The sequence below is a fragment of the Eleutherodactylus coqui genome, chromosome 2 (assembly GCF_035609145.1).
Source record: "Eleutherodactylus coqui strain aEleCoq1 chromosome 2, aEleCoq1.hap1, whole genome shotgun sequence".
NCBI classification, from domain to species: Eukaryota; Metazoa; Chordata; class Amphibia; order Anura; family Eleutherodactylidae; genus Eleutherodactylus; species Eleutherodactylus coqui.
The window spans coordinates 308,493,112-308,520,175 of NC_089838.1; the positions used below are offsets into that span (position 1 = coordinate 308,493,112).

Below are 27,064 nucleotides of genomic sequence, written 5' to 3' on the forward strand. Positions count from 1 at the left end.
GCTAATTCTTTTGCGCATAGAATTGAATAATCGAGTTGGGACCCATTAACTATTCCTATTTAGGACATAATGTTCGTGCCAAATTTCCCGTTTCTATGACACCGGAAAGTGAAAAAATAATATTCCGCACGTAAAATTTTGACGCCAGTTCTTTTGCGCTAGAATTGAATACTCGAGTTGGGACCTATGAACTTTTCCTATTTATGACATTCAATGCTCGTGCCAAATTTCACTTTTCTATGACACCGGAAAGTGAGAAAATTACATTCCGTACGTAAAATTTGGACGCTAATTCTTTTGCGCATAGAATTGAATAATCGAGTTGGGACCCATTAGCTTTTCCTATTTCTGACATTATTGATGCTCCTGCCAAATTTCGAGTTTCTATGACACCGGGAAGTGAGAGAATTAGATTCCGTATGTAAAATTTGCACGCTAATTCTTTTGCGCATATTATTGAATAATCGAGTTGGGACCCATTAACTTTTCCTATTTATGACATATTCAATGCTTGTACCAAGTTTTAAGTTTCTATGACATTGGGAAGTGAGAGATTTAGATTATGTACGTAAAATTTTGGCAATTCTTTTGCGCTAGAATTGAATAATTGAGTTGGGACCTAATTACTTTTCCTATTTTGGAGATAATCTATGCTTGTGCCAAATTTCATGTTTCTACGACATCGGGAAGTTGGAGAACTTTTGGCGAGTCAGTGAGTGAGTGAGTCAGCCAGTCAGTGAGGGCTTTCGTCTTTATATATATATATAGATGCTTAAGTGTTCCCAAAATTTTTTTGGTAATGGTAGAGAAACTCGCTTTTAGTTGAAGGAAGAAACATTGGAAGTACATGCGCACATATGACATTTTATTCATTCTTACCCACTCAACATATAAAATATTTATACAAAAAAAAAAATTATATATATGCTGCTATAGTAAAATATCTCTCCTTATCATACTACTCATCATATTCTTCATACCGAAAATTATAAGATGACCTTCTCCCGGGAATAAGAGAGTAGAAACGTTTCATAGGAACTTGCATGGTAACTCCTCCAATGTCATTATCAACTAAGAAAGGAATGTCTTTGTCACATTTGGTCCATTTAGGTTCACCAGGGCTCCAGTAGAACATTTGATCAGGTAGACAACTATCCCTATCATTTCCCCCCATGATGTAGATCCTATCTTTCCAAACTACTACTGCTGTCAAGTCAAGGTTATCAAGGATTGGTGGTATTTTAGAGTGACAAATTCTTCCCATGTCATCCACACAAAAGCTTCTAGATATATTTAGCTGCTCCCTAAGTAATTGATTGGGTCGATTGTCATCACAAGGTGGGTATGCCTGACACTCTCGTCGTTTGTAGCCATATCTAGCAAAGACGTACAGCATCTCATCTAACGCAACAGCAGTGACAGCCAGTAACTTCACTGGAAGGTAAACTTTGCTCCATGTGTCAGAGGGTATATCATAAATGAGAAATCCCTGATAATCAATTCTTACACTTCCAGAGACAGTCTCCCCACCAATGAGAAAAAGCCTTTCTCTAAACTGTGCCGATGTAAAACTGAACAATGGCACCGGCATAGAAGAGACAGCAGTCCAAGAGTTCTCCACCAGATTGAAACATTCAGCTGAACTAATTATTTCACGGTTCAAACATCCCCCAAACACATATAGAACTTGCCTGTAATGTAGGAGACCATGGCAATGTCTGGGAATAGCCATTGAGGGCAATTCCTTCCACTCATTTTTTATCGAATCATATGCATGCAGTAGATTGGAAACAGAAAGGTCGTCAGCTTGTCCTCCAGATACATACAAGATGTTGCCTACAGCTATAAGTCCGGATCCATATATAGGACTGATAAATGGAAGCTTTTCCCAGGAGTCTGTAATTGGATCATACGAATTTATATGATAATCCTCTTCGTCGGGAATTATGAAATCTCTTTCCAACACATCCATGCACAATATCCTGTCTTCAAACATTCCTTGACGTAAGTGGAATTCTGTGAAGGTTTGGGTTGGGTTTTCAGAAGGAATATCAATATTGACTTCCTTTAACTCATTTGGGATCATAAGTGGAAATCTGACAACCTGTATTAACTCCTCTGGAGGAGGGCTGCCTTTGTCAAATTGAAATTCCCACCACTGGCAAACAATGTTATAGATGGTGAACTCTGATGAAACCATCAACTGATCGGAAGAGAGGATTCTGGTTAACTCTGATAGCTCCAGGTCAGAGAAGGCCTCTTTTTCAGATAAAGTAGTAACATGCTGGCTAATGTAATGCATAGTTACATCCAGCAGGCTTTGGTAATTGTGACTAAGAGCCAATCTGTAGATCCATAGGCAGTTTTCACAGTCAGTATTTTTCACGAGGAACCTGAAATAAAGCCACAGAAGATACCAGGATTTATCATGTTGAATATGAAAACTTTTGAAAAATAGTATTTATTTTTTTTGCAAAATGTGTGTAATTTTATAAACTTGCTGATTTTGTAATTTTTAATTTTGGTTGATATGGCTTAAAGTAATAGAAAAAGCAAAAAGAGCATAAACTAAGCACTTAAAACGACCCTCCCGTTTTGGGATAAAATTCATGTTGAGGAGAGGGTTACATTACCTACAGTTAATCTTCTCTGATGTCCCTCCGATCCTCCAGGTTTGGGCCCTGTTTTCCAACATAAAACATGGCTTCAGCAATTTTCTAAATACCTAATGCAAATTGTGAACTACTCCGATTGGCCAGTGCTGATCACATGAGCAACTCTAGCCAATCAGACAGCAAGCATAGTGTATTAGTATTCTAACACTACCGATGCACTGCAGAAATTAGGTCGTCTGAGGATTGCAGCAGCAATCTTAGATGCCAAGTAACAGCTCCTGGAACCAGTGGATTGGAGGGATAGCAAAGTAGAAAAATTGCAGGTAACATACCCCACTCCCCCTCCAGTTCCGGAACAGAATTTTAGTTTCAAAAGGTTTTTATTAAAAGTAGCAAAATCTGATACATATGCCATTTATGCAACCATTTTCCCCACGCAGGGGGCAAAAATAGCAAGAAAGCAAATAACATTTTTATAGTTATACTAAAATCTTGTTATAAGTTTTCTCACAGGTTATTAAAAGCTAATTAATTTAAATCTGAATTATGAACTAAAACTATAAGACTTTATCTAACCTTAACTTAGGTCATCCAGCTTCTTACTAGCCATACAATCTCAGTAGACTTGGAAAAAAAATAATCATCAATACATAGACAACAGGATAGCTCTAGGTCAAACGTAGGTTATATCGGAATCCTGGAATATCAACTAGATCAATCCATGACCACACATCACTCCAAAACTTTTTAGTGTATCAGACTGTATGGTATGTATCCTTTCATACAGAGCAATTTGTGAAATCTTGTTCATCACCTCCCTAATGGACATGTGGGTCTGTTTCCACCTAGCTGCAATGTGGATTCTGGTTGCCAGATAGCTTGTACAAGTTTGTTTACCTGGTGACTAACTCTAGGTGGGCGATCTTCCAGAAGGAATACCATTGGGAATTTTTGGAACGGGCCTATAATCTATGCAATAGACTATTAACCTGAGACCAGAGTCTTGATATCTCTGGACACAGCCACCAGATATGCAATTGGGATCCCATCTCCATACATTCCCTGAAACATAAGGGTGAAGCAGATGGGTAGAATTTTTATTTATTCTAACGGGTACTAAATAAGTACGGTGAAGGATTTTTATAGAGGTCTCCATTAAGGTAACCTGGTGACTGCCTTTAGAGAAAGTTTCACAACACCGGTACCATCTTCCTTCTGACAGGTTGATTTGTAAATCTGTCTCCCATCTTAGCATAAACCCGGGACAGAATTGTATTCCAAAACGGGAGGGTTGCTTTAATTAAATCAGAAGGACACTAGCACGCATTGTGACTGGATGTCTATAATCGAAGAGAAACAGCTATGCCTCTGAATTACTGATAGACACTAAGACACTGCAATGAGAATGCTATATGCACCATGGGTCAATAGTCAATTATGTACCTGTACACTTCCAATGTGCCAACTGAAGGTAATTCCCTTATGAAGGAAAGGGAGATAGCTCTCCGAAACACATTCAGACCTAGCATGCCACTATCTGGGTAGAAAATTATAGCACACAGTTACTCCTTCAATTGGCATACAGCACATGTAGGGTGCCATCGACCGGGGTATTCTTGTGCTTTGAAGCTAACTGCTGCCTTGGGACTCAATATATTCATCTGCTAAAATAACTTGGGACACCTTGCACCATATATCAGTCAAGCTGGGCAGACTGTTGGGCACCATTATGCTTTTCCCACCTTTATAACTCTTACAAACGTACAGCTGGATCATTGACTATTGGTCCATAATACAGATACACTACTGACAGTGTTCTAAATGCGTTTTTTGCATATAGCTTGACTGTAGACTTAACTACAATCAATGCCAGTCAGCTGCTGCAAAAGCAAATAAAGTTTTGGGGTTCATTAAAAGAGGTATAAGGGTGAGAACATTATTTTTCCACTATATAAGGCACTTATCAGGGCCTCACATTGAATACTGTGTACAGATCTGGACACCGGTGCTCAGGAATGACATTGCAGTACTGGAGGTGGTTCAAAGAAGGGCAACTAAATTAACAAACCAAATGGAAGGACTAGCATATCCAGAGAGGTTATCAAAATTGGGATTATTCATCCTGGGAAAGGCAGTTAAGGGGCGACCAAATAACGATGTATAAATACATAAGGGTACAATACAAGGATCTCTCCCATGATCTGTTTATACCCAGGACTGCAACGGTAACTAGAGGGCATCCTCTATGTCTAGAGGAACGAAGGTTTCATTATGAACATAGAAGGGGGTTCTTTACTGTAAGAGCAGTGGACTGTTGAACTCTCTGCCTGAGGACTTGCTGACTACAAAAATCGATATAGGAGTTTAAGAGGAGACTAGATGTCTTTTTAGAGCACTATGACATTACAGGTTATGGACATTAAATAAATAGTCAGAAGGATTGTTGATCCGAGGGATCTTCCGACTGTCAGACTTAGAGTTAGGAAGGAACTTTTGTCTGAAGAGTGTTGATCCTGGGATTAATCTGACTGCCATTATGGAGTCGGGAATGAATTATTTCCCCCAAATGTGGAAAATTAGCTTCTACCACATTAGGTTTTTTTTGCTTTCCTCTGGATCAACATGGGGGGGATGAACTAGATGGACATTTGTCCTTCTTCAGCCTAGCATACTATGTTGATATGTAAGGTGCTGGGATCTTGCCCTTTGTTAGCCAACAGGTCTGACAATTCATGTTTTATTTTAGAAGGGAAATGTAGTTAACATGATGTTGCGATATGTTATAGTTACAAGTAAGATGATCGCATTGGTGAAGACAGCAACTTTGCATCTGATTGGAAAGTTTGAGTAGATTTCCAAAAATAGAAAAGGTCAGTGGTTGTCAGAGATCACAATCATCACCCATGAGGTCTTTCACTGTAACTTTGATATAGCGGAAGATCGTTTTGACTGTATTTCTTCTTTGAGAAAAATGCCCCATAAACACATTCTAAACAGATGTAGCACTGGAGTCTTGGTGTTCCAGCCATAATACAGATAAGAAAATGCATCCATATTAGCCTTGTGTGCCATTGGCCATTTGCAGTCCCTACATAATCCAACTGGACACTAGAACAATAAACCATGTAGATGGTTTATTGTTCATAGTGAGCTTCAAAAGATTCAGCAAGATACTATTGTGGATAGAAGTTCCGTGGACCTTGTGTCTCCCCCACATTAAGAGTCATTGCAAATACATTTGACTGGGCATAGTGGAACAGGAAACCTCATTTAGTGTGTATTTGACCAGGTTTACAGTTTTGTATGTACGGTCACTGATCATGCATATTACCTGCTACATAGATCCTGCAATGGCTCAATCTGCAAACGACTGGACACAGTAAACAGCTCTACCACATTATCTATGCTGAATGTAACTTCACCAGTATATATAAAGTGCAGGATGACCTGCACGACTGACGAAGGGATATCCAGAAGAGAAACCTCTCCACTCGCCGACTCCTTCATTGGACAAACGAACAATGCTCGAAAGTAGGGACTGATGGATGAAAGGACAACTCTGTGGAATATAGAGAGTAAATGTCAGAGTGAATTTCAGTATACATCCAGAATAGAGATGAGCGAGCACACTCGTCCGAGCTTGATGCTCGTTCGAGTATTAGGGTGTGCGAGGTACTCGTTATTCGAGACGAGCACCACGCGGTACTCGAGTCAATTCCATTTCCTTCCCTGAAAGTTTTGCGCCATTTTCTGGCCAATAGACATGCAAGGAAGGCATTACAACTTCCTCCTGTGACGTGACAGCCCTATCCCACCCCCCTGCAGTGAGTGGCTGGCGAGATCAAGTGACTGCCGAGTATATAAGGCAGCCCCACCCGCTGCTCGCCTCAGACACACGCTGGCAAAGATTAGGTAGAGTGCTGCTGCTGCTGTAGGGAGAGTGTTAGCATCTTCAAGAACCCCAACTGCCCTTCTTAGGGCCACATCGGACCGTGTGCATTACTGTTGTGGCTGCTGGGAGCAGTTTTGCAAAATTTTTTTTCTTATATCGGGCGTGCAGGCTATAGCATTCTCAGGCTGCAGTCTGTGCTGCGTAGTATAGGGGAAGTATTGGTGAGGCAGGGACAGTGGTAGTGTGGAATCCTGTCTAGAAGAACCCCAACGGTCCTTCTTAGGGCCACATCTGACCGTGTGCATTACTGTTGTGGCTGCTAGGAGCAGTTTTGCACCAATTTTTTTTTCATCTTGGGCTCTGCAGACTATTGCATTCTCAGTCTGCAGCCAAATATACAGAGTATAGGGGAAGTATTGGTGAGGCAGGGACAGTGCTACTGTAGAATCCTGTCAACAAGTATCCCAAAAAAGCTCCCATTTAGGGCTATCTGTGACCGTGTGCATTACCGTTGTGGCTGCTAGGAGCAGTTTTGCACCAATTTTTTTTTTCATCTTGGGCTCTGCAGACTATTGCGTTCTCAATCTGCAGCCAATTATACAGAGTATGAGTATAGGGGAAGTATTGGTGAGGCAGGGACAGTGCTACTGTAGAATCCTGTCAACAAGTACCCCCCAAAAAAGCTCCTGTTTAGGGCTATATGTGACCGTGTGCATTTAACTCCGTGGCTGCTAGCAGTTGTAGTACCTCACTATTGCACAGCTAGGCCTGTATAATTTTTTTCCTGGGTGCAGTTTGCGTAACATAAGCGCTGTTTCCATCCAACTGCACACCAATAATTCAAAATTTTTTTACCCCGCAAATTTTTCTGCGGCCCAAAAGGCTCATATAACTTTTGTCAAACAATATTTCTACGTTTCTAACTAAAGCATTGAAACTTCAACATGAACCAATTTTTTTTTTAACAGGGCTGCTTCCAGGCTCTGTTACAAATTAAGCCACAGTAAGCTAAAATATTAATGGGTTTCACCTGCCCTCTGGGTTGAGCAATTTTTCTGGGGTACATTTGTACTGTTTGTACAGCAATTTTTTGGGCCCTGGCCTACACTGTAATCCAAGTAATTTTTCTGGCCTTCGCCTACACTCATGTCACCCGGGTCTGCCTGCCTATACTTCTGCCACAGTAATGCTACAGGGGTCTGCCTATACTTCTGCTCCTAAAAAAGGTTACTGGGCTCATCCTAAACTGCTGCAACTGAAAGGCTTTTGGGGTCTGTCTACACTGCTGCAACTGAAAGGCTTTTGGGGTCTGTCTACACTGCTGCAACTGAAAGGCTTTTGGGGTCTGTCTACACTGCTGCAACTGAAAGGCTTTTGGGGTCTGTCTACACTGCTGCAACTGAAAGGCTTTTGGGGTCTGTCTACACTGCTGCAACTGAAAGGCTTTTGGGGTCTGTCTACACTGCTGCAACTGAAAGGCTTTTGGGGTCTGTCTACACTGCTGCAACTGAAAGGCTTTTGGGGTCTGTCTACACTGCTGCAACTGAAAGGCTTTTGGGGTCTGTCTACACTGCTGCAACTGAAAGGCTTTTGGGGTCTGTCTACACTGCTGCAACTGAAAGGCTTTTGGGGTCTGTCTACACTGCTGCAACTGAAAGGCTTTTGGGGTCTGTCTACACTGCTGCAACTGAAATGTTTTTAGGGTCTGTCTACACTGCTGCAACTGAAATGTTTTTGGGGTCTGTCTACACTGCTGCAACTGAAATGTTTTTGGGGTCTGTCTACACTGCTGCAACTGAAATGTTTTTGGGGTCTGTCTACACTGCTGCAACTGAAATGTTTTGGGGGTCTGTCTACACTGCTGCAACTGAAATGTTTTGGGGGTCTGTCTACACTGCTGCAACTGAAATGTTTTGGGGGTCTGTCTACACTGCTGCAACTGAAATGTTTTGGGGGTCTGTCTACACTGCTGCAACTGAAATGTTTTGGGGGTCTGTCTACACTGCTGCAACTGAAATGTTATTGTGGTCTGTCTATACTGTTACTACTGAAATGTTACTGGGCTCTGCCTACACTGCTGCTACTGAAATGTTACTGGGGTCCAACTAGACTTCTGCAACATAACTGTTAGTGGGGTCAGCTTATACCTTTGCTACAGGAATACTACAGGGGTCCGTGCATAGTATGGCTGCACTAAGTTTTCACATCGCGGTGTTCTACGTATCTGGCCCAAGAAAAAAAAACCCAGTCAGACTGGGGCATGCAGTGTGGGCCGAAGCCCACCTGTATTTTACCTGACGTTAGCTCAGCTGTCCGGGGAACTGCAATGGGATTTATTAATGTACCGTCAATGGCTACCTGGGACCCACCCATGCTGTGGGTCCACTCCACACAGTCTTCCCATTGCGAAGTTGTACCTGCCTGTGACTATTAATTAAAAAACCCCAGTCTGACTGGGGCATGCAGTGTGGGCCGAAGCCCACCTGTACTTTATGTCACGTTAGCTCAGCTATCCGGGGCACTGCAATGGGATTTATTTATGTACCGTCGGTGGGTTCCAGGGAGCCACCCATGCTGTGGGTCCACACAGACTTCCAAGAGCGGAGTTGTACCTGCCTGTGACTATGAAAATAGGCCAGACTGACTAGAGCATGGAGTGTGGGTCGAAGCTAACCTGTACTTTGTCCCTATGCAGTGCCCCGGATAGCTGAGCTAGAGTGAGATAAAGTACAGGTTAGCTTCGACCCACACTCCATGCTCTAGTCAGTCTGGCCTATTTTCATAGTCACAGGCAGGTACAACTCCGCTCTTGGAAGTCTGTGTGGACCCACAGCATGGGTGGCTCCCTGGAACCCATCAACGGTACATAAATAAATCCCATTGCAGTGCCCCGGATAGCTGAGCTAGAGTGAGATAAACTAGAGGAGCAATACAGTGCTAATGAGACGTGCACAGCTACGCTAGCATTGGAGTCCGCAGTAGGCCCGCGATTGCTGAGGGTTTGTGCAGAAGCCTATGTCGTGGGCGCGGTGCAAGTCTGCCATGTTTGGCCACTCTGATTTATTGTTCATGTCTTGGGTTGCCTAGGACACACCTATGCTGTTGGTGCACACTTAGTTCCCATCGTGGTGTTTGACCTGTCTGGCACAAAGACACTGACTGACTTGGGTAGGGGGCAGAGTGCAGATGGCTTTCCCCTTGCGGTGTCGATTGAGCTATGCGACACCTAGACAGAATGAATACTGTGTGGGCACATGGATTCCCCATTGCTATGTAACTCATGGCCACATTTGCAGCTCCTGACGGAGGTGGCACAGAATTGGAATGAAGATCGAACGTCAATTTTTCATTGATTCTCTACAGCATTGTGGGTTATCGCCCCGCCCCTTTTAAAGAGGGTTGCTACCTGGCCCTGCCAACACTCTGCAGTGTGTGCCTCTGGTTCCTCCTCATGGCAGACGCACTTATAAATAGCCATGAGGGTGGCGTGGCTATGAGGCCAGCGTGTGGCATGAGGGCAGCTGAAGGCTGCGCAGGGACACTTGTGTGCGCTGCGGACGCAGGGTCTTGCAGGGGAGGGAGGGGGGTTTGGGCAGCATATAACCCAGGAAAAAAGGCAGCAGTGTGTCCCGCAGGCAGTGCTTGTGCTTGGTTGGAGGTAGTGTGGTGCTTAGCTAAGGTGTGCCTTGCTAATGAGGGTTTGTCCCAAGTAAAAATTGTAAGGGGGGGGGGGGGGGGAGGGAGGGGCCATTGTGGCTTAATAGTGGGACCTGGGAACCCGAGATGCAGCCCAGCATGTTGCCCCTCGCCTGCCCTATCCGTATCTGTGTCGTTTCCATCACTTTCGTAGGTTTTGAAGATTTGCACAAATGAACACCTTAGCGCGCATCGGCGATATACAAAAATGCTCGAGTCGCCCATTGACTTCAATGGGATTCGTTACTCGAAACGAACCCTCGAGCATCGCGGAACGTTCGACTCGAGCAACGAGCACCCGAGCATTTTGGTGCTCGCTTATCTCTAATCCAGAACTTTAAAAGGTAAAATTAATAGATTTTTAAAAAATTTTAAAAAAAAAGTTCTGCAGTTTTCTTAGGTCTTCCAATAAAATACATCGAGTTGGCCACAAAAAAACTAATTTACGCATTTCAAATCACGCACTATTCTTACTCACAGCTTAAGCTGGCCATACACTTCAGTTAGATGTACACAGTTATTTCTCCCCGACCACCCCCATACTATAAAAGGTGACGTCACACCTGCACATAGGGTTCTGATTTCCTACTCCAGGGAACAGGAATCCCCACTGCTGAACAGCTCAGTCTCAAGACCTAACCTAATAGACTGCATTGACTATAATTGTTTCCGTTCCGTTTCTGCTCAGGTACCTGGTATTTTGAGAAGGATCAGCAACTTAGCCTCTGACTGGATGTTCCAACGTGATGTAAAACCGGTCTTATATGATCAGCTTAGCCGAGCATGCATGTGTTCTGTGGGGGAAGAGTGGTGTAAGCTGCTACCATACCTCTCTGATGGTGGCTTATCTGCCCAAGAACGCAATGATTGTGCATGAAATCCCACTCCAATTGCAGACACTGAAACTGTTTATTGGACCTTTGACTTTTTGATTGCTTTTTATTAAATTTTTTTCTTAGAGACAGGATGACCCAGAGAGCCCAGTGTTGGCATTGTGTATTGTTTTCTGATAACATTCACCATGCGGGATAAATACTACATTACTTTTGATAGACTGGACTTTCAAGGATGCAGCCATACCAAATATGGGAAAAAGTTGATTTTTTAAGTTGTATTACTTTTTGTTTTTACCAATAGTAACATGGTATGTTGGGCTTTAAAAACCAAACAAAAAAACACGACATTTGTCAATCTAGTACAGCCTTTTACCCACAAATGTTGATTCAGAGTAAGGCAAAACAACCCTAATAAGGATTGTTTTGCTGATTTATTTATACAAACTTATTAGGTCGCCCCTCAACGTCTTTTTTCTAAATTAAATAACCCCAATTTTGATAATCTCTCAAGCTTTGATATGTCCTTGAGTACCGGTGCCCCAAACTGTCCACAATATTCTATGAGTGGTCTGACCAGTGACTTGTAAAGAGGAAGACCAATGCTCTTGTCATGTGCCCCTAGACCTCTTTTGATACACCCCATGATCCTATTTGCCTTGGCAGCAGCTGCCTGACACTGGTTGCACAGTTAACTAAAACCCCCAAATCCTTCTCCATGTCAGTGTTACCCAGTGGTTTCCAATTTAGTGTGTAACAGTGACATGTATTCCCCTGCCCTTGTTCAGATCCTTACAGTTATCAGTTTGTTAAGAAAATTGTAGATCAATGTACCAGTTAATTGTTCTGCTATTAGATTGTAGACAAGGAAGATATAGCATCCTGCTAGTATAAGTAGTGAAGGGGTTAAACGAAACCTTTTCTATATAGCAGAGTGTAGTAGGAGATAAGACAAACAGAAGATAAGATGGTCTCTCAGACCCCCTGCCTTGCATTCCTTCTCACTGAAATGATAATGGTTTCATTGTATATTAAGGTTACACCCTGAGAAATTTGCGCCCTTTTCTGGCCAATAGAAACACAGGGAAGGCATTACAACTTCCTCCTGTGATGTTCCAGCCCTATCCCACCCCCCTGCAGTGAGTGGCTGGCCAGAACAAGTGACCCCCGAGCATTTAAATCTGCCCCGCCCGCGGCTCGCCACAGACACACGCTAAGAGAGATGAGGGACAGTGCTGCTGCTGCTGGTTTAGGGAGAGTGTTAGCGTCTACAAGAACCCCAACGGTCCTTCTTAGGGCCACAGCTCACCTAGTGCACTACTGTTGTGGGTGCTGGGAGCAGTTTGCCTTTTTTTTTTTTTTTGGTATATCGGGCGTGCAGCCCCATTACAGCTATAGCGTTCTCAGGCTGCAGTCTGTACTAAGTAGTATAGGGGAAGTATTGGTGAGGCAGGGACAGTGGTAGTGTGGAATCCTGTCTACCTGTGCATTTAACTCCGTGGTTTCTGGGAGTTGTAGTACCTCAGCATTGCACTGCAAGGCCTCAGTTCAGCCTTCAGTGTCATTTTTTGCTGGGGGCAGTTAGCGTAACGTAAGCGCTCTCTGCTTCCAAGTGCATGTTTAAAAAGCACTCATTTTTCTCCGCTCTGTGTTACCAGTCAGCTGGTGGCGCAGTGTATGGTGCCAGACAGCCATAGAGGGAGAGTCCAATACACGCTCCATTGCCTGCATTGGAAAAAAACTAATTTTTAAAAAAGGACTCCTTTTTTACGTCTGCTTGTAACCCAGTGCACATTACTGCATGGCCTGTGGGACTGGAGGTGAATCTCAACTGCATAGTGCACCGCTAGTCCTGCTTGCATCCTTCCTTATAATTTAGCTCAGGCTTCTTTTTGCGTTGTATAACCGCTGGCAGCCACCAACTGTGCGGCAAGAATTAAAAAAAATTTTTACACCGCTCTGTCTCTGCTCGATTCTTAATCCAGCATGCTGAGAGGTAGGGGTAGGGGCAGAGGACGTGGACGCGGTCGAGGACGCGGAGTCCCAAGTGAGGGTGTGGGCATAGGCCGAGTTCCTGGTCCAGGTGAATCGCAGCCGGCTGCTGCGGGAGTAGGAGAGAGGACAGTTCCTGGGGTCCCCAGCTTCATATCGCAATTTTTGGGTCCACGTGGTAGACCTTTATTAAAAAATGAGCAGTGTGAGCAGGTCCTGTCATGGATGGCAGAAAGTGCATCCAGCAATCTATCGACCACCCTGTCGTCTACGCCGTCCACTGCTGCAACTCTGAATCCTCTGGCTGCTGCTCCTTCTTCCTCCCAACCTCCTCACTCCATGAAAATGACACATTCTGAGGAGCAGGCAGACTCCCAGGAACGGTTCTCGAGCCCCTGCCCAGATTGGGCAGCAATGGTTCCTCTCCCACTGGAGGAGTTTGTCGTGACCGATGCCCAACCTATGGAAAGTTCCTGGGGTCCGGGGGATGAGGCTGGGGACTTCCGGCAACTGTCTCAAGAGCTTTCAGTGGGTGAGGAGGACGATGACGATGAGACACAGTTGTCTTGCAGTGAGGTAGTAGTAATTTCAGTAAGTCTGAGGGAGGAGCGCACAGAGGATTCAGAGGAAGAGCAGCTGGACGATGAGGTGACTGACCCCACCTGGTGTGATAAGCCTACTGAGGACCGGTCTTCAGAGGGGGAGGCAATTGCAGCCGCAGGACAGGTTGGAAGAGGCAGTGGGGTGGCCAGGGGTAGAGGCAGGGCACGAGCGAATAATCCACCAGCTGTTTCCCAAAGCACCCCCTCGCGCCAAGCCACCGTGCAGATGCCAAGGTGTTCTAAGGTGTGGCAGTTTTTCATGGAGACGCCGGACGACCGACGAACAGTGGTGTGCAAGCTTTGTCACGCCAGGATCAGCCGGGGAGCCACCACCACCACCAGCATGCGCAGGCATATGATGGCCAAGCACCCCACAAGGTGGGACGAAGGCCGTTCACCGCCTCCAGCTTGCGCCACTGCCTCTCCCCCTGGGCCCCAACCTGCTACTGAGATCCAACCCCCCTCTCAGGACACAGGCACGACCATCTCCTGGCCTGGACCCACACCCTCACCTCCGCTGTCCTCGGCCCCATCCAGTAATGTCTCTCAACGCAACGTCCAGCTGTCGCGAAGAGAATCGTTGGAGCGAAAGCGCAAATACGCCACCACGCACTCGCACGCTCAAGCTTTAAATGTCCACATAGCCAAATTGATCAGCCTGGAGATGCTCCCATACAGGCTGGTGGAAACTCAGGCGTTCAAAAACATGATGGCGGCGGCAGCCCCGCGCTACTCAGTCCCCAGTCGCCACTATTTTTTAATGGTGTGCCATCCCAGCCCTGCACGACCACATCTCACGCAACATCGTACGCGCCCTCACCAACTCGGTTACTGCCAAGGTCCGCTTAACAACGGACACGTGGACAAGCACAGGCGGGCAGGGCCACTATATCTCCCTGACGGCACATTGGGTGAATTTAGTGGAGGCTGGGACAGAGTCAGAGCCTGGGACCGCTCATGTACTACCCACCCCCAGAATTGCAGGCCCCAGATGGGTGCTGGTATCTGCGGCGGTGTATGCCACCTCCACTAAACCTTCCTCCTCCTCCTCCAACGCAACCTCTACCTCGCAATCAAGACTTGTTAGCAGCAGCACGTCGCCAGCAGTCGGTGTCGCGCGGCAGCACAGCGGTGGGCAAGCGTCAGCAGGCCGTGCTGACGCTACTCAGCTTAGGAGAGAAGAGGCACATGGCCCACGAACTGTTGCACGGTCTGACAGAGCAGACCGACCGCTGGCTTTCTCCACTGAGCCTCCAACCGGGCATGGTCGTGTGTGACAACGGCCGTAACCTGGTGGCGGCTCTGCAGCTCGGCAGCCTCACGCACGTGCCATGCCTGGCCCACGTCTTTAATTTGGTGGTTCAGCGGTTTCTGAAAGGCTACCCACACTTCTCAGACCTCCTTGGCAAGGTGCGCCGGGTCAGCGCACATTTCCGCAAGTCCCACACAGACGCTGCCACCCTGCAACATCGGTTTAATCTGCCAGTGCACCGACTGCTTTGCGACGTGCCCACATGGTGGAACTCTACGCTTCACATGTTGTCCCGGCTGTATGAGCAGCGGAGAGCTATAGTGGAATACCAACTCCAACATGGGCGGCGAAGTGGGGGTCAGCCTCCTCAATTCTTTACAGAGGAGTGGGCCTGGATGGCAGATATCTGCCAGGTCCTTGGAAACTTTGAGGAGTCCACCCTGATGGTGAGCGGCGATGCTGCAATCATTAGAGTCACCATTTTCCTGCTATGCCTCTTGAGAAGTTCCCTGAAAAGCATAAAGGCTGATGCTTTGCGGGTGGAAACGGAGCGGGGGAAGACAGTATGTCGCTGGATAGTCAGAGCACCCTCATGTCTATATCTCAGCGCGTGGAGGAGGAGGAGGGGGAGGAGCCTGAGGAGGAAGAGACAGCTGGGCACACTGCAGAGGGTGCCCATGCAGCTTGCCTCTCATCCATTCAGCGTGTATGGCCTGAGGAGGAGGAGGATACTCAAAGTGATCGTCCTAGTGAGGACAGCCATATGTTGCTTACAGGTACCCTAGCACACAAGGCTCACTTTATGTTAGCATGCCTTTCTCGTGACCCTCGTGTTAGACGCATTCTGGCCACTACGGATTACTGGGTGTACACACTGCTTGACCCACGGTATAAGGAGAACCTTTCCACTCTCATTCCTGAAGAGGAAAGGGGTTTGAGAATGATGCAATACCACAGTGCCCTGGTGGACAAACTGATGGTAAACTTCCCATCTGACAGCGCTAGTGGCAGAAGGCGCAGTTCCGGGGGCCACATAGAGGGGGAGGCGCGGAGATCAGGCAGCATGTTCAGCGCAGGCAGGGGAACACTCTCCAAGGCCTTTGCCAGCTTTATGGCTCCCCAGCAAGACTGTCTCACACCTCCCCAGTCCAGGCTGAGTTGGAGGGAGCACTGCAAGAAGATGGTGAGGGAGTACGTAGCCGATCGTACCACCATCCTCCGTGATGCCTCTGCTCCGTACAACTACTGGGTCGAAGCTGGACACGTGGCCCCGAACTCGCGCTGTATGCCCTGGAGGTGTTGGCGTGTACTGCGGCTAGCGTCTTGTCAGAGAGGGTGTTTAGTGCAGCTGGGGGAATCATCACGGACAAGCGTACCCGCCTGTCAACTAACAGTGCCGACAGGTTTACACTCAAAGATGAACAAAGCCTGGATTTCCCCAGACGACTTCTCCACCTGCGGACAGCAGCGCTACCTAAAGAACTTTGTCAATCTGTGTATGCTATTCGTCCTCCTCCTCCGGCTCCTCCTCCTTTAACCTATCGTAATCACCGCGAATGGGCAATTTTTCTGTGGGCCAAAAGGCTCATCTAACGTTTCTAAATAATATTTATCTGTTTCAATTCTCATTAAAGCATTGAAACTTCCACCTGAACCAATTGTTTTTTAAACTGGGCTGCCTCCAGGCCTAGTTAAAAATTAAAGGCGTTGTCCCACGCCGAAACGTTTTTTTTTTTTTTATTCAATAGGCCCCCCGTTCGGCGCGAGACAAACCCAATGCATGGGTTAAAAAAAAAAAAAGGTTTAGTACTTACCCGAATCCCCGCGCTGCGGCGACTTCTTCCTTACCTTACTAAGATGGCCGCCGGGATCTTCACCCACGATGCACCGCGGGTCTTCTCCAATGGTGCACCGTGGGCTCTGTGCGGTCCATTGCCGATTCCAGCCTCCTGATTGGCTGGAATCGGCACACGTGACGGGGCGGAGCTACGAGGACCAGCTCTCCGGCACGAGCGGCCCCATTCAGCAGGGAGAAGACCGGACTGCGCAAGCGCGTCTAATCGGGCGATTAGACGCTGAAATTAGATGGCACCATGGAGACGAGGATGCTAGCAACGGAACAGGTAAGTGAATAACTTCTGTATGGCTCATAATTAATGCACGATGTACATTACAAAGTGCATTAATATGGCCATACAGAAGTGTATAACCCCACTTGCTTTCGCGGGACAACCCCTTTAAGTCACAGTACGCTAAGCGATTAATGGGTTTCACCTGCCCTCTGGGTTGGGCATGGGTAATTTTTCTGGGGTACATTTGTACTGTCGGTACAACTATTTTTCGGGCCCTCGTCTACAATGTCATCCAAGTAATTTTTATGGGCTTCGCCTGCACTCATGGTACACCACTGTGTCTGGGGTTGGCCTACACTTTTGCTACAGAAATGTTACTCTGTTCTGCCTACCTATACTTCTGCCACAGCAATGCTACTGGGGTCTGACTATACTTCAGCAACAGAAATGTTACTTCGGTCTGCCGATACTTCTGCTCCTGAGAGGTTACCTTGGTTGGTGTATACTGTTAATACTGTAATTTTACTAATACTGGGCTCTGCCCATAATGCTTCAACGGAAATGTGTACTGGGGCAGGTCCATACTGCTATAACAGAAATGTAACTAATAGTGGGCTTTGCCCATACTGCTTCTAAATTACTGTTGCTGGGGCCTGACTATACTCCTACTACTGAAATCTTACCAATACTATGCTCTCCCTACACTGCTGCCAGGGAAATGGGAATCTGCTGCTTTGTCCCTACTGCTTCTACGTTACTGTTACTGGGGTCTGTCTATACTGATACTACTGAAAGGTTACTGGGGTCTGTGTATAGTGCTGCAAATGAAACGTTAGTGGGGTCTGTGTATAGTGCTGCCAATAAAATGTTACAGGGGTTTGTGCATACTCTTACCGCTGAAATGTTACTATTTCTCGGCATTGCCTATACTGCTGCTACTGCAATGTTACAGGGTAGTGGAAACGGAGGCTTCCCAAAGACATGATGGTGGCGAGGCCACGCTACTAGGTTCCACAGGCGTGACAACTTTTCAGCGACGCGGTCACTGGGAAGGTGCATATAACCACGGACACAGGGACAGGACACGTACTGCCTCAAAAACTTTCCCGTCCTCCTCCTCAAACTATGAAAATATTCTTGGCCGAAGCCCACCTGCATTTAATCTGACGTTAGCTCTGCTGTCCAGGGCACTGCAATGGGATATATTTATGTACCGCAGGTGGTTTCCAGGGACCCTCCCATGCTGTCGGTCCACACAGAGTTGTAACTGCATGTGTCTACTTATAAAAAAACCCAGTCTGACTGGGGCATGCAGTGTGGGCCGAAGCCCACTTGCATTTAATCTGATGTTACCTCAGCTGTGCAGGGCACTGCAATGGGATATATTTATGTACCGCCGGTGGGTTTCAGGGAGCCACCCATGCTGTGGGTCCACAGGGACTTCACATAGGGGATTTGAACTTCCTGTGTCTATGTATTAAAAACCCCAGTCAGGTTGGGCATGCAGTGTGGGCCGAAGCCCACCTGCATTTAATCTGACGTTAGCTCTGCTGTCCAGGGCACTGAAATGGGATATATTTATGTACCGCCGGTGGGTTCCAGGGAGCCACCCATGATGTGGGTGCACACGGAATTCCCATTGCGGAGTTGTACCTGCCTGTGACTATTTATAAAAAACCCCGGTCTGACTGGGGTATGCAGTGTGGGCCGAAGCCCACCTGTATTTAATCTGACATTAGCTCTACTTTCCGGGGCACTGCATTGGGACAAACTACAGGAGCAATACAGCGCTAATGAGACGTGCACAGCTACGCTAGCATAGGAGTCCGCTGTAGGCCCGCGATCGCTGAGGGTTTGTGCAGAGGCCTATGTCCTTGGTGCAGTGAAAGTCCGCTTCCTGCCTAGGATTGCTGAAGCTGTGGGCCGAGGCCTCTGTCGTGGGCGCGGTGCAAGTCTACCATGTTTGGCTGCTCAGATCAATTTTTTGTTCATGTCTTGGGCTTCCTAGGACCCCCCTATGCTGTTGGTGCAAACTTAGTTCCCATTGCGGTGTTTGACCTGTCTGGCACAAAGACACTGACTGACTTGGGTAGAGGGCAGAGCGCTGACGGCTTTCCCTTGCAGTGTGCATTGAGCTATGCGACACCTTGACAGAATGAATACTGTGTGGCACATGGATTCCCCATTGCTTTGCCCACGTTTGCAGCTCCTGACGGAGGTGGCACAGGATTGGATTTCTCATTGCTTCTGTACAGCATTGTGGGCTATCGCCCCGCCCCTTTTAAAGAGGGTCGCTGCCTGGCCCTGCCAACCCTCTGCAGTGTGTGCCTCCGGTTCCTCCTCATGGCTGACGCACTTATAAATAGACATGAGGGTGGTGCGGCTATGAGGCCAGCGTGTGGCATGAGGGCAGCTGAAGGCTACGCAGGGACACTTTGGTGTGCGCTGTGGACACTGGGTCGTGGGGGGGGGGGGGGTTGGGCAGCATGTAACCCAGGAGAAGAGGCAGCGGTGTGTCCCGCAGGCAGTGATTGTGCTTGGTTGCAGATAGTGTGGTGCTTAGCTAAGGTGTGGCTTACTAATGAGGGTTTGTCCGAAGTAAAAATTGTTAGGGGGGGGGGGGGGCACTCTTGCCGCTATTGTGGCTGAATAGTGGGACCTGGGAACCAGAAATGCAGCCCAGCATGTAGCCCCTCGCCTGCCCTATCCGTTTTTGTGTCGTTTCCATCACTTTCTTGAGTTTTGCAGATTTTCACCAATGAAAACTTTAGCGGAGCATGGCTGATATACAAAAATGCTCGAGTCGCCCATTGACTTCAAATGGGGTTCGTTACTCGAAACGAACCCTCGAGCATCGCGGAAAGTTCGACTCGAGCAACAAGCACCCGAGCATTTTGGTGCTCGCTCATCTCTAGATCCTATGGATGGAAACAACTTGTCCCTGAAAAGGGTCAAAGGAGGATTTCAAGCATCATTCTGATGAACAAGCCATGCACCATCAATTAAATTGCAGCCGTATACAACACAGTTGCTCCAGCTAACATGTCTAAACACACAACTTCTCATTCCTTAGCACGGAAGGGCTGTAACAGTAGACAGACAGTAATGACGTTGGAACTGGCCAAGAAAAATAAAAAGCTGAAAGTCAATTTGGCAAAAATAGTATCCTGAGCAGTAGGGGGGAGGGGGGAAAAAAAACCCAAAACATTGCCTGGTCAGATGAATCCAGATTTCTGTTGCACTGTGCTGATGGTAAGGTCAGAATTTGGCACAAGCAGCATGAATCGATGACCCCTTTCTGTTGGGCTGATTAGAGCATGTCACCACCTCCATTTTACCCCTGAATGACGCGGGCATTTTTCTTTTTCCATTTTCGTTTTTTCCTCCCCCCTTTAAAAAAATCATAACTCCTTTATTTATCCATCCACGTCGCTGTATGAGGGCTTGTTTTTTGCGGGACGAGTTGTATTTTTCAATGGTTCTATTTAAAGTACCATATAATGTACTGAAAAACTTTTAAAAAATTCTAAGTGGAGTAAAATGAAAAACAAACGACATTTTGCCATCTTTTAGTGCGTCTTGCTTCTACGGCGCACAAATGGCAACAAAAAAGACATGATAACTTTATTCGATGGGTCGGTACGATTACTACGATGCCAAACTTGTATAGGTTTTTTTTTACTATACTCCTTTTTTTTTTAAAGACATAAAAAATTTTTCAATTATTTTCTGCGGTCATTTTGTGCGCGCAATAACTTTTTTATTTTTCCGTCGACGTAGTTGAGCAAGGTTTCATTTTTTGCGGATGTCCTGTAGTACCGTTTTGGAATACATACGACTTTTTGATCGCTTTTTATTGCGTTTTTTCTGGGAGACAGGGTAACTAAAAAAATGCATTTCTGGCGTTCTTCATTTCTTTTTTCGAACGACGTTCACCGTGCGGGAAAAATTATGTGGTACTTTGATAGTTTGGACTTTTACGGACGCGGTGATCCCAAATAAATATTTTTAATTTATTATTTAGATTTTTTAATAATAGATATGGCAAAAGGGGGGTGATTTAAACTTTTACAACTTTTTTTTTTTTTCTCAATTAAAAAAAAACTTTATTGATTTTTTTTTTACTCTACTTTGAAGTCCCCCTGGGGGACTTTAAGATGCGATGCTTTTATCGCTCCTGCAGTATGACGTAATGCTATAGCATTACGTCATATTGCTTTTTGACAGGCAGCCTATGAAGCCACCCCACGGGGACGGCTTGATAGGCAGTCTGCTAAGGCAGCCCTGGGGCCTTTCATTAGGCCCCCGGCTGCCATGACACATGCACGGCTCTCCCGATCTCAGAATTGACAGCGGCATTTAAATGGTTAATAGCCGCGATCGGCCGCGCGGCCGCTCGCGGCTATTGCCCGCGGATGTCAGCTGTTATAAACAGCTGATGCCCGCACTGTATGAAGAGAGGTTGCATCGCAACCTCTCTTCATACATACCCCGACGCTCCATGACGTACCAGGTACGTCATTGGTCGTTAAGGGGTTAATATTATAGCAACTACTAGAAGCTTCCTGTTTGCAACGGCCAACATTCCTGCAGAACGGTTTCAGCACCTGGTGGAATCGACGCCATGATGAACTGCTGCGGTGCAGAAGGCCAAAGGAAGCCCGGTGCACTACTAGATGGGATCTCTAATAATGTAGCCTTTAAATCCATACGTCAGTTCTGGTATTTTTCCCTCCACATGTGCATTGAGAACATCAGTACTTACTTGTGACATAGGAACCTTTTATCAGCCGTCACTATAGTGGCATCACATAGGATTTCTGACAGGTAGAACTCTCGCAGTTCTGATACATCAATATAGAAGGACATAAAAAATAAATAAAATAAATAATCACATAAAGCAGCATTAACATAGCAGGCCTCATGTATCAGGACTGTAGCAGTAAGACTGTTCTTGTTGCCCATGGCAACCAATCAAAGCTGAGCTTACATGTCTTAAACTACTCTGGAAACATGAAAGCTGAACTTTGATTGGTTACTATGAACAACAACAGTGTTAACGCCTTAGAGATGGCCAAAACACCTTTTTACTGACCTCACTAATAGGCTTTAAACTTGCACATATATATTTTTTTAAGGTTGTGGCCTGGCTGACTACTGACAGCCGGGCTCCTGCTCTAACAGCCAGTAGTGGAGATATCTCAGATCCTAGTAGATTAACCCCTTACATGCCACAATCAATAGCAACTGTATCATGTAAACAGACTACAGGGGGAAAGGGCTCTGTCACCCAACGACACCCCACAGTTTGAGGGCAAGGTACTAATGGGTTTCAATGGCAGCCGGAAGCCTCCCTGTCTGCAATGTAGCTCAGCCTAATAGGCTTCTGTCATGTACCTGCATTATATTAAGCCTATGAGTAATGCAGTGCACTATACAAGTGATTGAAATATCTTCACATTAAAACTTACATAAAATCTTATACAAGCTACAAATGCTACCAATACACATGCCCAAGTCCTTCTTCCAAAAAATTAGAACACAGTACTCCTGCTTCTTCTGGAAATATAAACGCCCGAGGATAGCATACTCATTAATGTCCAAGAGAAGGCAATACAGTGGCGTGGGCTCCCTAACATGCTGGATTATTACAAGGCAATAAACCTGAACAGGTGATTGGAACTAATATCTCCGTTAAAAAAAACCGTAAGCTGAGAGAAATCGCGCAACTAACTTATGGTGAAAACTTTCTTAGGGACATGTGCCTCCCCAGCCCTAAAATATAACGCTCCAAAGACTTTGACATATTATTGAGGGGCATCTGCGAGACCTGGGACTATCACATGAACTAGCAACTCCATCATCACCCTGAACACCCTTAAATTTACTTCCACATGTCATCAAGCATCCCAAGTCCTGGATCCCAGAGAACCTCTGGAATATCTTTGAAAGACTTTCAATCCATGACTTACAAACCATCATACATAAGGAACCTATCTCCATAATAAATACCTTATACACACAAAGGAAGCTGCAAGATCTACACATAGCGCACATCTCAAATGTAATCACAAACTTCAAAAGAGAACATCTCTCATCAAGACAGTCAACAGAATTCGAAAGACTAATAAAAAAAACAAAATATAGAATCTAGGAAAATTTCCTATATAACTAGAGATGAGCGAATGTACTCAGATAAGCACTACTCGTCCGAGTAATGTGCCTTATCCGAGTACCTCCCCGCTCGTGCTGATAGATTCGGGACGCGCTGCGGAGCGGGGAGCTGCAGGGGAGAGCGGGGAGGAACGGAGGGGAGATTTTTCAAGACGAGTACAGCGGTACTCGGATAAGGCACATTACTCGGACGAGTAGTGCTTATCCGAGTATGTTCGCTCATCTCTATATATAACCAAAAACTTTACAACAACCCACAATTTAACTAGACCAACCTTTATCACGTCATGGGAGAAGGAACTAGATATAAAGATTACAGATGCAGAACTTAAAATAATTTTTAAATCCTCTTCCGGTATTTCACCATGCGTACGCCTCCAAGAAAACCATTATAAACTCCTATCCAGATGGTATAAGACCCCCGAGTGGCTATTTACTTACAAACTCTCAAATTCAGACAAGTGCTGGCGCTGCCAAGAGAACTCAGGCTCATACCTTCACATCTGGTGGAGTTGCAAGAAAATAAAACCTTTCTGGGCAGAAATTGAAATCGAAACTATCCTCAAAAAAAACCTTCCAATTATCCCCAGACGTGATAATACTGAGCAAACTGAATACGACATTTAATCCTCAAAAAGACAAGCTCATGTCCTTCATGTTGGCAGCAGCAAAAGCACTGATCCCCCTATATTGGGGAAGCACAACATCTCCTTCCATAAAAATGTGGAATAAAAGTTGGCTCAGATTCATCAGTTTGAGGAGATCCTGAGTTGGACAAATTCAACATACACTTCCTTCCTGAACACATGGTCACCCTGGGTAAGCTACAGATCTAACACCATAGCAAGGAATTAGGCTCCGAGACTTAGAGTCCCCCTGTCTGGACGTAACCAAGCCAAATTACATATGACTATACTACACCTAATCGTCACTCAGAAAACAAGGAATCGGACACACAAGCTAGGAGGTTGACAGCCCCCCTGGCCCTTGGCTCTAAGACAAAACCAATTTTCAACCCTACGCGGAATATCTTCCCCGATGGGTTAGAGCGAGCTCAGCTTATGAGACAGCAAATCGGGCGCGCCCTCTGGTGGCTGCCTCTCTGCAATCCCCCGGGGGAGACGCGGCATATCATCTAGGCTACTTCGGCCGAGATCAGACATAGTTTAAAATCCTATAGCTTATAAACAGAGGGTGCGACGATTTGCATGCAGGGACACACGCAGAGAAACAGGGGAAATGATACCAGGAGCACCGGTCACAAGGAATGCAGGCAGAAGTAAACAATATAAACAGGGTGGGTCGGGAAACCAGACTCTACCCTGTGGATAACAGCCCCTCCCCTCGTCCGCCCTCTTCCCCCCCCCCCCCCCCCCCCCGTTAATAATCTTTATCGAACTTACAAGGTTATTAAATGTTTTTAAATACATGAGTGCGCTCATAGAGGGGTGGTGGCAGCGGCCTACTCCGATCCGGCGAATAAAGCCTCTAAGCGAACAAATCTGGGTGGGGAGAGGCTGCTGTGACCGGTTATCAGATATAAGCAAGACGTTTGACTGTACCCGTTTATAATTCCAAAACAATATATTTGATCCTTACAATGTGAAACTATAATTCTGTAAAGCACGCCCTTCCGCTGTTGCTGTTGTATACTCTGTTACATGAAAAACTTTTCAATAAAAAGTGAATTAACAAAAAAGTTTAAAGAAAAGAAAAATCTATTAACAAAAAATAAAAAAATAAACATATTTTTCCTAAAAAAACAAACAAAAAAACACCCTACTTTTAATTGGATAAAATACAAGTTAAAAAAAACAAACAAAACACAAGACAAAGTACGTATTACCACACTCAAATTAACTCAGACAATAAATATATTGCCATTTATTGTGCATGGTGAAAGCTGTAAAACTACATTTTAAAAAGTAATGCCGGAATTGTTATTTTTGTTTTGTTCGCCAGTCAAAAAACACAATGGCACTGGCAACAGATTTCAACACACAAACAAAATATGTGGTACCTCACTCGCTCTCACCCTTGAGGAGGTGCTACTGTGGTTGCCCTCTAGACAGATAAACCCCTCAAAAAGACATCTACCTACAGTATTGATTTCTGCAGCAAAACGTCTTAGACCACTTTTCTGGAAAAATAAAAGAATCCCTACACTATCTCAATGGAAAGATAAGGTGCCTCAGATATACCGTTTTGAAGAGATTGCTGCTTGGGAATTCGGCACAAGATCTAATTTCCTACTGACCTGGACACTTTGGGTACTATATCAAAAGACACAACCCTCGTAATGTATTTGGCATACACTCACAATCCTGACACTTCAATACCTCTCTCTGCGCAGATAAACACCTAGAGCAGAAACCTCTCCTTGACATGTTCATATCCCTTTCCCTATTCCTTCGTCATGTTCAATCTGTTTTCACTTAATACATGAGGTTGCAATGGAGCCTTAACGTAACACTTGAGTTGCCTCAGTGCTTGACAGTCAGCAATCTTCACCCACAGGTATAGGACTGGTAGTGGCCTGGTCTGTCAACACCACCTACTGACCATTAATCTAGTCCCGCTTATTTTGAGTTATGAGAAACTAACGCAGTAGCCCCAGGGACCCAGCCAGAAATCACTCACACACAACTATCGCCATACTCCATCTAACACCCTTCTGAAGACTAATACATTAGGGTGAGCACACCCACAGCACAACTCTCAGCGTATCTACTAATTCAATTCTGAGCTACTTCTGCTACCTGTCAAACTGTATACTTGCATTGTTTACAGGACCTGCGAGTCCTAACTTTGATGTAACACGTAGTTGCTGAGCACTAGCGCTTCTATCTACCTCAATTGTTATCTTGTCACTTTTCAATAAAAAGATTGTTTAAAAAAACAAAAACAACTTTGTTTGATGAGCCAGATAAGAAAAATTGGTATTTTAACTGAATGGTGAACACTCTGAAAACAAAACCCCAAAACAATGGCAGAATTTCTGGGGGGAGGTTCCCTTCCCACCAAAAAACAAAACAAAAAAAAAAATAAAAAATATTATATGTACCCCAGAGTAATGCCATTAAAATGAACAACTTGTCCTAAAAAAAAAAAAAAACAAGCGCTCATACAGCTACGTCAATGAGTTATGGCTTTTGCAATTGGACAATGAAAAATTTCTTGGCCCTTAAGGTAAAAATTAGGCTCGTTATGAAGGGGTTAAACAGTTCTTAGTACAAGAAGCTCAACACATCAAAACACAAGGAAAACAGAAGGCAGAAGAGCAGAAAGACTGAAGACCTTTTTCTCACCAAGAGAAAACCTGGCCAGGTAGGAATATATCCTCTAAGCTCAGTTATTAGAGCTGCTCTGTCATCTAGTCTTGGTAACTGACCACTTATGATGCTTTTCCCCACAATGTCATGCTTGTCCCCATAGTCCTCAATATGCGTCATGTTGCTGGTTGTCGATGGTGAAATCTTCAAAAACCTAAAAAAGTGTGAATTAAAGTTAATTTCCAGAATAACCTGACCGTAGTTGGAAGATTCAGCAACGTCTACTATGTTGAGAAGATTAAAATACCCCCAATTAAAAGGTGGACAACTTCTAAGGTAGTTGAAGACCAAATCTCATTGAGGCAGATTTAGGCCTAATTTACATGGACAAATGCAATTTTGGTCTGTGAAAAATGCATCATTTTCACTGTGTGTGGATGTGCAGAGAAGGTGGGACGGGGGTGATGGAGTTTGCTACATATTGGAAAATTCTGTCAAGTGCGAGTTTTGTGCACCTCACAACACACAAAACTCACACGAGAACATCGGCTGTAAATGTGGCCTAACGGTGCATTCACTTGGATGAGTGCAATATCGGTGCAAGAAAAATGGAGTGCATCACTGCAAGCTGCATTTTTCACGCCTGTGAAAACCACGTTTCAAT

At 45.4% G+C, this 27,064-nt stretch overlaps 1 protein-coding gene across 1 annotated transcript; it reads right to left on the reverse strand.

The window, feature by feature from the left end:
- Positions 1-958: 958 nt before the first annotated feature.
- On the reverse strand, positions 959-26,580 carry LOC136610255 (kelch-like protein 24). The gene is made up of 4 exons (XM_066589493.1): positions 26,520-26,580; positions 21,720-21,798; positions 5,947-6,174; positions 959-2,393 (listed from the first exon to the last, which is right to left on the reverse strand). The coding sequence occupies exons 1-4, from the start codon at positions 26,578-26,580 to the stop codon at positions 959-961; spliced, it is 1,803 nt and encodes a 600-aa protein (XP_066445590.1).
- Between the last annotated feature and the right edge of the window lie 484 nt (positions 26,581-27,064).